An 11,724-nucleotide genomic window follows, 5' to 3' on the forward strand; every position below is an offset into this window, starting at 1 on the left:
GGTTTTCAAATGAACACTTCTTCTTTGATAGTATCTGTTAACTAGCTATATTTCTTAATCTTCATAAACGCCACAGCTTAATCACTTTAACTCCTTTTAATCATCTGCTAAATCAGCAAGTCTGTCTTTCCCGGTTGACGTGCGCCCTCTAGTGGCCATTTGACTAAGAGCAGAAGTTTCAAGCAACTAGGTGTGCAACCAGTTTGGTTCAACAGCACAGCTGAATGGAGTTTTTGTAAAGGATTTAAACAAATTTCACTTTAAGTTAAATCTCTTAAGCAAAGAAAAGTGGTATCAATGTGGAAACCAAAAAGAAATATTTGGAGTTTCGCTTAGGATCTACAAAACAAGCAAGATAATTACCTCCCTCCACTGCTCACAGTTTCGCCTCCTCTCTGATAAGTTACTAGAATGTTACCCAAAAAAGAAAAAAATTAAAATTAATAGACATGTTTATCAATCAAAATATATTACATTCATTAGAATATTTCTCAAATGGACCGTTTTCTCCCTTTTTACATAGAAGCATTGCAAAAATTATCACAGGATGTAGCAGATTTCTGATTCAACTAGTAATTTTTAAAAACATTGTTTGGTATTATCATCACTCTTACTTCCATAATGAATCAAGTGGCTGAGAACTAGGCTAACGCAAAACTTGAGTACACGTTTACTAAATGTAATGATTATACATTTATGTATTGGCATTCCCACAGATTTCTATTCTGAATTAAATATTAGATCATATAATTTCATAATTATATATATGCACTAACTTAAAGTTTAAATAACCTACTAGAACATTTTCCCAGAAATATGAGTACCAGTGAGATAAAGACACATGTTAAAATAAACCTCCTTTCCACACATGTAGATATTTACCAAGTTGGGACTATAAATGAATGTGATCTGTTTTTTTTTTTTTAATTTTTCATTTTTTTTTATCATGGCTGACTCTTTTTCATTATATTTTCATCAGACATGTATATATTATGAAAATATATTTTAATGCCCTTAAAAGTATTCTTAGTGTAATAAATTTAATAAACTGACGGTATAAAAATTTAGTCATAACAAAAAAAAAGATTTGCACATAGTTAGGCAAGAGGTTAAGAAGATTAGCTTAATTTTTCTTTTTTTTTTATCGTGGCTGACTCTTTTTCATTATATTTTCATCAGACATGTATATATTATGAAAATATATTTTAATGCCCTTAAAAGTATTCTTAGTGTAATAAATTTAATAAACTGACGGTATAAAAATTTAGTCATAACAAAAAAAAAGATTTGCACATAGTTAGGCAAGAGGTTAAGAAGATTAGCTTTTCTGTAAATACAGACACATTTTCTAAGAATAAATGTGTTTTTAAAAGCTGCCAAATTCTGCTACTTAGAAGGACTCCAAACTGGGAGTCTGTCTGGGAGAGATAACTGCTCCCAGTGATTACAATAACTGGATTAAAGCCGAGGAGGCATAAGTACAGGTACATCTTTTACTACAGGGTGAGGTGAGAAAAGAAGACACAAGTCGGAAGAAACAGAATAGAGCAGAATATTAGGCTTCTGACCTAGGGAAAAATGAAAAGTTTTATCTTGCCCATGGGCTGGATATTTTGGGTAATTTCAAAATATTGATTCTGTGGCCAAAGAATTACAAGGGAGGGAAAATTTCTGCTGGAAAACCTGAAAGCTTAAGTTAAGAAAAAAAATAATACACTGCCAAGTATGAAATAATCAATAAGCTCATTAGCATGTTAAATCATGCTGTGGATAGAAACAGTGTGTCTTTAATGAAACACATGCAAACAAGGCTAAGATGCAGTGTGGAGTCATGAATAAAGACCTGCATTAAATGGATGAAAAGCAACACCACCCATTCTGCTGGGAATGCATGCCCGGTATTCCCCCCACTTACTGCACAAAGTGAAATAAAACCCGAAACACAATAGGACAACACATGCCGAACTGACAAAGGAGAGGAGGAGGGTAAGTGCAAATATATACCTGTTGGTGTGAAGGTAAAAGACGGGACTGAAAAATCAAAACAAAATATAAACCAGTTATTAAGCTGAAGAGAGAAAGGGAACATATCACATTAGTGTAAATCAAGCAGACAGCTGAACATAAAACAAATGTAAATAACTAAGCCAGTAGTTCTGACACTCCGATACATGAATAAAACCAAACCTGAGGTTAAAAAAAGAAGCTTGTCTCTACAGGTATCTTTGTGAAGGGTCTGACATTCTGGAGGCTGGCGGGGGGAGCGGCCGGGTTGGCCTGTGAATGACCCTGCGTTTGGTAACACAGGCTTTGCTCCCAGCCTTAGTGCACACAGGAATCCTCGGCTATTAATCATCGCCAAGCAGGGCATGATGGATTCCTAAACAAGGATTATCGGGGTCTTGCTGGGAACTTATCTAGACATCTGCAAGTAAACGCTTATTAAAGTGGACTAATAGGTGCACTTAATTAAGTATTTATCATAAGGAAAGGAGAAAGAGAAAAGAGAGAGAGAAGGAGGAGGAAGAGAGGGAGCAAGGGCAGAAAACAAAGAGAATTATAAAATCAAACTATTTCACTGACAAGAAATGCCTGGCATCCTATTGTATAAGGAGCAAAATGTTACATTTTTATCATCATCGAATGTTGTAAATAGACAGGAAAAAAGGTGAAGTTTTAAACTTTAATATCTTTTACAATTTACATGTAGAAGCTTTCCAGGAGTGGGCTGAACAATTTTTATTTTTTTTTTTAATGTCACAGTAGAAGCTGCACAAGAGAACAATATCCCTGCTCTGAAAACCTTCTCTCTCTCTGTAGTTATAAATCTTAATCTAATCAATAATGCCTGAAATTGAACTGCAGACCTCAAAAGTAGCTGCCGTGCCTCCCCCAGGTCTCCCACACGCTCCCCTTCCTGGATGTTGGAGAACACCGGAGCAATTTCCATGTTATTTCATAAAGGGAGAGAACTGACTTATTTTCCAATCTCTTCATGTTAATTTAAAGTAAATGTTGTCCTTGTCAAGAGGGTAAAGAAATCTACATTCCTCCCTTGCAGACTCAAGTTTGCTTGTAAAGAATCTTTAACATAAATCAAGTCAAAAATGATCACTTATTCTGTGTCGAAAGCTGGTAAAAATTTATTTTCCATTCACATTTGAACATCTCTGAGAAATTTACTTCAGGATTAGGGCATCTGGCCTTGCAAAATGGTACACTGTAGCATACTCTGTAACTGTCACTTCTTACCAAACCCTCTGAACAGACTAGCAAAAACAAAAACAGAACCTCAGCGCTGGGCATCCAGCAGATACACTGGCCTTCCTCTGAAGTCAGGCAGTCTTGTCTTAAGAATTCTATTGTGTTTCCTTTTCAGACAGTCAATGTAATTTAGCTACATTCAGAATGCCAAAAAAAAAAACTTCTTAAAAAAAAAAAAAAAAAAAAAAAAAAAAGGAAAGAAAAAGAAAAAGGTACATATGAAACTAGAGCTATTCAAGCGAGGATGGAGTGCCTGAACATGAATTTGCAATCACAAGGACACCGGAAAACTATGAAAGGTCCTTGTCATTACCTCTTCTAGCTAACGGCTAACCCTAGTTGGAAGAATTGAAAAAAGATGAGAAGGGGTCAGTCTAACTGAAACCTGTCCTGCGACTACGACAAAGAACAACTTAATTCTCAAAGCCTCAATGACATAGCAAAATCTGTGTGCCCAGTGATGCTGTGAGTACGCGAATGTCTTCACGGATGTCACAGATGGAGTAAACGGAGGGGCAACGTGACAAATGCTCCCTAGAAACCAAAGTTTACAGGTCAACAGCACTTTTTCCATTTATTTCCTTAAAACAGTTCACTTTTTTTTTCCCTTTAAATTAGCAGCATCATTTTGGCACAGAAAATTGGAGATCTCAAATTCACTTTATAAAAAATAATTGCATAGAAACAGAATTATGAAAAAGTGCCAACAGAACAAAGAAAGCAGCCGAATGCTCATCGGGTTACATTTGTGATTATGTTCCATGACTTCTGCTTCAACACACGCTAGTTGGAGGACAATGGTATTAGTCTCACAGGTTCTGCAGCGAGAGCAGGAGTGCGTTTGTCAGCATGCTCAGTGGGCATTAGTAAAAGGAAAGGAGCACTTCAGTGAAGAAGGAGAGTTTCAGGTCACATTTTTAGGATTCAAGACAATACAGAGCATTAAGTTGTTATAATCACACCACTATGGCACTTCATGGTGATTAGAAAAATTGAAAAATAAAAGCAAATGCCAGGGTTCCACTGACTGGCTGTTTACAAAACGGAGTTGATGATGGACCAGAGAACTCAAGAGACTTCACATCTACATATTAACGAGTCACTGTTTGTCCTACCAATTAGGTTTTTTAGCAGTGTACTGCCCCGTACCCTACCTCTTCCCAGCTCCGCCTCACAGCCTCACCCACAAGGCTCTCTAGCTGAGTCTTAGCTAAAGGGCTCCTGTGGTAGCGCAGTACCTGGCACTGCCCTGCTCCGTACACGTAGCGAGTGACCGTTCTCTCTACGATAGCCTCCAAGCCCTCACTTGCCATTTGCCAGGCAGAGATGCTGACATCGCTTCATCTCTAAACAGGACACCTCTCTGGAGAAAACACATCTGAGGACGATGGTGCTGAGGCGAACATATGTACATGAAGCCATTGCTGATGAGCCACAGCAGGGGGCACACAGACGTATGTCCACAGTTACTGGGGACGAATTCGTGTCAACTCTTTCTTGCCTCTGCTCCATGTGACCGAGAGTACCGACGGTTTAGACGGCTGTTTTATGAAGGCAGAGGGACAAGTTCTAGAGAGCACTAGAAATACTGACTTGGTCATTTTTGGTCAGAGCAGTGACCTGGTGAAGATGAGTAGAGAAATTTTTACTTAGGAACTATGTAGACAATTAGGGGAGGAAAAGGTGGTGATGGGGGTGAGGAAGATGTCCTACTTAGCAATCTCTTTAAGCTTGCTTTGCAGGGCCTGTGGGTGGCGTGGTGGTTAAGGACGCTGGACTCCTACATGGCCAACCCATGGTTTGAGTCCCAGATCTGGTGGCTTGCTTTCTCATTTTCTCTCTCTCTCTCTCTCACTCACTCTGTCCCTTTCTGGTCAAATTAAAATAAATAAATAAATAAAGTTCAATAAAAATAATTCTTAGAAAAAGATAAAAAAAAAACTTGCTTTGTAGCAAAGCTAACCTGTTAAACTGCATTTCAATGTAGGCCTTATTGGGTGATTGTGCAATTTAGTATCGCAACCAGGACAATTTTGATAGCAAAAGGAGTACAGGAAATAATTCTTTTCGGACTAAAGACATAAACTGGGACTGTCCCCTGAAAACTGGGATTTGCAGCCACTCAACCAGATCTGAGGCCCAGAGCTGAATATGTCTGAAGGGGAGGGGGATGATCTGCCTGACAATGTTGATAGTCTCCCCAAAGAATAAAAAATACAAGTCACCAATCTAGAGTTTGCGATTATGGAGGAAACATACCTATGAAATACCCTGGCACACTTAGTTCATCCTTAAAATGGCAAATCCTGGAAGCCAAGTACACTCTCTTTTCTAAAATTGTAAGCACATCTATAACAAAACCACCATCATATTTAACTGTACACATATTCCACTCTGCAGCTTATAACACTGAAAAGATACTAACCTCTTTTCTCTGCAAGGGAAGGCGTTTCACTTAATCACGAATTCCATTTTCACTAAGGAAGGACTATTTTCATACATAGTCAAATGACAGTACTGTCTTTTGCTTTGAACGTGACATGTCCCCTTCAAAACTGTGTGGGACAGTTCAAAGACTATAGTTTCTGTGACAAGACAATTAAAAAGTTCCCTCAAGAATAAGAAACAATAAAATAATTCCATGAGAGAACCTGGGAGTGGTATAACAGGCAAGTCCAGACCTACCTTGATGAAATTTATTTTTGAGGAACTGGACCCTAGGAAACCGGTAAGCCCTAATTGTAGAATAGCTACATGACAACAAATACTATTTAGATACAACAGTAAAATAAAAGGACTTTAAAAATCTTTATATATTAAAAATAATTTTAAATGGCTGTGTGTAATATAATCATGAGTAAGTTAAGATTAAAACTAAGAATTCATAGCCATATAAAATATGAAAAACGTAGGAAAGCCAATACCTTTTCTGATACCAGCATAAGTACTTGTAAGTCCATTCCTCTTCTTCCGGTGTCGGTAAAGCCAGATGCTGAAGACCATGAGGATGATCCAGCAGGCTGCCCCAATCCCTGCGATGAACGCTGGCTGTTTCACAACATCTGAAATCTGCTGAGCAAGACTGACTTGGTCCTCTGGTGACACGGGATTCCCATGAGAATCTGAAAAGCCATTTTCTGATTAATTTGGGTTTAAAATTTAACAGACATAAAAATGCATACAAATAATAGGAAGAAATTATGGAACAATGTACTAGCAGAGTAAAAAATATAAACAATCAAATATATAATTCCCCCAGCCAAAAAAAAATATCAGGTAGAACAATTGCAAAATGTGCACAACATAATGTAATGTTTAATGGTGAAGAAGATGAATATGTGTATCTTGATTTAATTAGTACATACTATATGCATTCTTTGAAAAACCATACACAGGATAGTGCTAACCATTAGACAAATAAAAAAATAGAACACTAATTAATGAAATCCTTAAAGGTACTGGAATCAGCAGTTGGCATAATGGCTATGTTGCTGGACTCCCATGTAGTTGACCGTGGTTCAAGTTGGACCTGGTGGCTTAAACTCACGCCGGATGCATGTGTGTGCGTGCCCAAGATCCCGAGAGGACAATGAAGGAGAAGGGATTGCGGCGTGGCCATCCCCCTGGGGAGTGATTTCTTGCCTTCTGTCTGTCTCACTCTGTCTTTCTGGCGAGTGCATGTGCCCTATAGCAAAAACCTCTCAAAAAAAACCAAAACAAAGAAAAAGCAACAAAGCCCTGGGTGATACCAACACTAAGGATGCTCAACACCCAAAAATCTATCTCCCAGTGTCTTTCTGTAGTTTTCATATTTTTCCCAAAACACTGGTGAAACAATGTGTTTGTCCATTTTATCAGAACCAGGATTTTCTTACAGTTATAATACCATTTGACTCTGGACACACGCTTGTAGTGAATTTTTCTTCCTTTCCATCTTTCCTCCTCCCTCCCTCCCTCCCTCTCTTCTTCCCTTCCTCCCTCCCTTCCTTTCTTTCTTTTTCTCTTCCTTTCTTTTTTCTCTCCCTCCCTCCCTCCCCCCTCTCTTTCTTTCTTCCTTTCTTTCTTTTTGTTTTTTGAATTTTCCAGTAGGCATGTGCATTTGTCAGAGAGAGAGGAATGAGAAAGGATCCTCCACCCCCAATCACTCATGGGGGATGTCCATTCCACAATCCCTTCTACTCCTTGTCTCCTTTTGGGATTTTGGGCACACATGCACATGCATGGGGAGGAGTTGGGGGGTGTTCAAGCCATGAGATCTGGGTCTTGAGTCATGAAATTGGCCATGAGGGATCCAGCTACCTTAACCGCCATACCACTTGCCTGAATTCTTAAAAATGTTACATTGCCTCAGCCATTTCAAGTCAAAGTTTCACTTTCTCATAATCGGAGCATGCTTAGCCACCTCCAACATAGCTTCCTGTTCTCAGCCTTCTCCCAGTTCCTCAGTGTGGTGGATCCAGACACCTTTCATAAAGGAAAGCCTCCTGTGCCCATGTCCCTAGGGGCATACAGCTACAAGCTGCACGGATCACCTCACTGACCCAGCACTGAATGTGGGCTGTGTAGACATGTTGCAGTGAGCACTCTGAGTCACAGCATGACCCTGAAAACTTGTACTGTTTGCTCTAAGAAGCAACCAATGAGAACTCTCCGTAGGAAGCCTGCTTGCCTACAACGATCTGAGCACCAACAAGGACTTCTGCCCTTCATTCTCTCTCTGCCTCCCCACCTGCCGACTGAGTGCATCACCCCCGTAGGCTTCTTGGCCCTTGTCGGCAACCGTATTCTTGTGCAGAATAATCTGCTTCTGTCATTTGTTTTTGTTGTGTTGCCTTCTCTCTGTCCCATCTGACCAAAATACCTGGCCCTATCTCTCCTCCCAGTTGAGGCTGTCCTAGAAGAGAGGCTGTCTTGACTGGTATAATTCAAACACAGATCAGATAAGCCTCTGCCAACATAAACAGGCTTCCCGAGGGACACCTGGTCACAGGATGGTTGCTGCCTTGTGCTGTCTGTAGGGATAAGGCCCAATATAAACATTCACAACCAAATCCCCTGGATCCCTGTCAGGGCAGGACTAGAACTGACGACTACTCTGCAGAGAGACACCTCAAGACCAAATAAGAGAAATACAGGAATTCTACTAATAAACCTGTTTTTAAATATGAATACTTTCCAATAAAAAAAATCCTTTTTCTCAAAAAAAAAGGTATAATTCATTACATAAGAATAACATTTCTGGGAACCAGCAGTTAGCGTAATGGCTATGTCGCTGGACTCCCACGTAGTCGACCGTGGTTCTCATCCCGGACCCGGTGGCTTAAAACTCACGCTGGGCGCGTGTGCGTGCGTGCCCAAGATCCCGAGAGGAGAATGGAGGAGAAGGGATTGCGGCGTGACCATCCCCCCGGGGGATGATTTCTCGCTTTCTGTCTCTATGTCTTTCTCTGTCTGTCTGGCGAGTGCACGCGCCCTATAGCAAAAACCTCTCAAAAAAAAAAATTCTTAAATAGAAAAAACACTCCAGATTTTTTTACTTATTCAATGATATTGCACCTTTATTAGACAACTGGCTGAAGAAATAAGCAGCATTCAATGGCTCAAGAAATAGCCCTTAGAAAAATAGCAGTCCTTTCAACATGAAATGGCTAAATTCCTTCTCATGGGGTGTGTGTGTGTGTGTGTGTGTGTGTGTGTGTGTGTATGTGTGTGTGTGTTGTTTTTCTATTTACTTTTTTCTTGAACATAATTCAAGATTTCATTCAAGGAAGGCCCAAGGCTGAAAAATCTATTTTCACGAGCCATCTCCTGCCTTCAACTGTTTGTTGACTGAAAGTTTTATTTCATATTCCAGACCCTTTTATCTCTGGTTATCCTAAGAGCACTTCATCCTCTGAAAGTTCACCAAGCAGACCTATTCTTTTTATTTCTAACATACCCTTTGTATCTGCTAGGTTTATAGATTTCATGGCTATTTGTGCAAGGTTAAGTTGGGTAGCTTCAGATTTTACGGAAACAGCCAGGAGAGGGTCTATGCAAGCGGCCAGATGGGCTGAGCAGAGTAAAGTGTGGTGTGACGAATGAATTAGAACGGCCACTCCATATCTCAGTCTTTGTCTCACCACAGCTGAGCCTATTTCAAGATATGGAAAACTAGAGCATGTTTATAATATCAAGAAGCCCAATTTGACCCTTAAATCCCATGATCTAAATCTAAAATAAATAAAATTATGCATGGTCTGTTTTCTAATTCATCTTTCAAAAGCCAGGACTAAAAGTTGCATGTTGTATTATAAAAATAGGTGAGAAACATCAACAATGCACAAGGTCAGCACCCTATAACCTGTAATTCCAATGTTAACCAATGAATAACTGACATTTTACAAAACGAGGTCAATATCTGAATAGTACCCACTTCCTCAATATTAGCCATTTTCCCATATTTATATAACATGGCAACAGATGTCTCATGCAATGTTTTTATAGTTTCCTGTATTGTTTGAAATGAACTAGGAAGCTATTTTTGTTTAGAAGTTGTACATGTACTCATTCTTTTTAAACGTGCTAAATGTAAAAGATAATTAAATTTTGGCCCATGGCTGTGACAGAGACAGCAAGCTATCCCTAAAGGCTTGACTAAGAGTCTTAGAACACAGAGTTACAGGAAGGAAGGTCCCTAACCAGTGACTTGGTTGTGTAGTGCACAAGACCGTGCAATTTACACACTGCCAAAGAGTATGTGTCTCTTCTCCTCCTTTCTGCTGACCCAAGGTCAACCTCAGAAGTCCCCAGTTAAAGAGACGAAGCCTCGTCAGCCTGCAATCCTCACTGCCCCTGTGGAACCAAGTCCCACCCTGCAACTGGATTTTCAGTGGGCTTTGTTGGGTTGTCCAACAGAAATTCTGCAAGGTTATCTCTTTACAGCAGCTAATGTTGTCTTAACCATGGGGCAGCAATACTAGTTTTCAAAATGAATGTGTAATTCTTCATGTAGAGCAACCAAGATTATCAAAGCCAAATATCTCTTACTTTCATTTTAAAATAATTTCTAGGATATCATCAATATTATTAATATGTAAAAACAGTATATATGGTTGTCCCTTGGTATCCAAAGAGTATTGGCTCCAGGATACCCCACCTTGCCTGGATACAAAAATCCACAGATGCTTGTTTCTTAGGTAAAATGGTCTTATATTTGCATATAACCTACACATATCCTCTTATATCATTTAAATCATCTCCAGATTATTTATTATACATAATAAAATGTAAATACCATGTAAATAAGATAGTGCTTTTTTATTTGCATTATTTCTTATTGTTAGATGATTGTTCTTTATTGTTGGTTTCTTCCAAGTATTTAAATCTGCAGTTGGTTGTATCTGATCATATAGAACCTACAGATACAGAGGGTCAACTGTAATTGTGAACTGCAAAGATTCATGTATCTGATCCTTTTTCATAATTTAATAACTGACATAAAATATTACTAATGTTTAATTCCTAATCTGGAACATACAGACATAATGTTAACTATATACTTGTTAGTATCTCTCATAATTTAAACATCTCTTCTTAAATATCTAACCCTCTTCTCCATACTTTTCAGTTACAATAGTATTTTGTTTTAGATTTTACTAGTAGTCATTTACTAATTTGTATATTATGTTATGCCATATTGCCTATAGTAAATTATGGTAATGGAGATGTCTATGTCAAGTATCTTTTTTAATTATAAAAGGTCATTCATGTATTTCTTCCATGAGCAAGAGACACAGAAGGAGAGAGAACTCCCAATGTGGTCTCGATGCTATAATCTACCCCTAGCTGTTAGTCAGCCCCAGATCATGGCGAGCTGTGCCTGGTGTATTCAGCGAGGTCTCCCAATTTGAACCTTGAACTTTCTCATGTAGGATTCTCTCACAGAACAGCACACGTCACTGATGAGCCACTGTCTGGTCCTTTGCTTATCTTAATTCATTTAACCACACATGAAGGACAAATTGTATTTAACTTCCTAACCAATGAGCATAGCATGAATTTCAATGCTCTTTGATGTCTCAATATATATTTTATTTTTAAAAATAGCTACAATTTTAAATAGACACTAGATAGTATATAAATTGAAAGTTGCTATACAGTAACAATATTTAGGTTATGTTTTACATAGAAGCTTTTAATGTTTTGTTTGGTTTTTTTTATATCCAAATAACTGGTTCCATGAAGGTACCAACTATGTATTTCTTATTCATTGTGATATCCTTGTTGCTCAATTTAGATGAAAAAGTACATAAAACAGGATTAGAGGGGAGAACAGGTAACATGGTAGTTAAGGGCACTGAACTCTCACATGGCCAACCACAGTTCAAGTCCCGGACCTAGCAGCTTGCTTTCTCACTTTCCCTCTCTCTCTTGCTCTGTCCCTCTCTGGTCAAATTAATGAGACTGAGCTGGCGAAAT

At 38.7% G+C, this 11,724-nt stretch overlaps 1 protein-coding gene across 8 annotated transcripts in view; it reads right to left on the bottom strand.

The window, feature by feature from the left end:
* Positions 1-11,724, bottom strand: part of ROBO1 (roundabout guidance receptor 1) — a 1,280,027-nt gene that overhangs the window by 57,833 nt on the left and 1,210,470 nt on the right. For 5 of the 8 annotated variants that reach the window (XM_006162599.3, XM_006162604.3, XM_006162598.3 and 2 more), the window contains 3 exons: positions 6,189-6,386; positions 2,005-2,031; positions 364-406 (listed from right to left, as the gene is read on the bottom strand). In XM_006162599.3, coding sequence (XP_006162661.1) covers positions 364-406; positions 2,005-2,031; positions 6,189-6,386 — 268 coding nt within the window. The remainder of the gene's footprint in view (positions 1-363; positions 407-2,004; positions 2,032-6,188; positions 6,387-11,724) is intronic. The other 3 variants (XM_006162600.3, XM_006162605.3, XM_006162603.3) reach the window with 1 other exon arrangement.

Source organism: Tupaia chinensis, unplaced genomic scaffold (genome assembly GCF_000334495.1).
Source record: "Tupaia chinensis unplaced genomic scaffold, TupChi_1.0 Scaffold140301_1, whole genome shotgun sequence".
Classification (NCBI taxonomy): domain Eukaryota; kingdom Metazoa; phylum Chordata; class Mammalia; order Scandentia; family Tupaiidae; genus Tupaia; species Tupaia belangeri.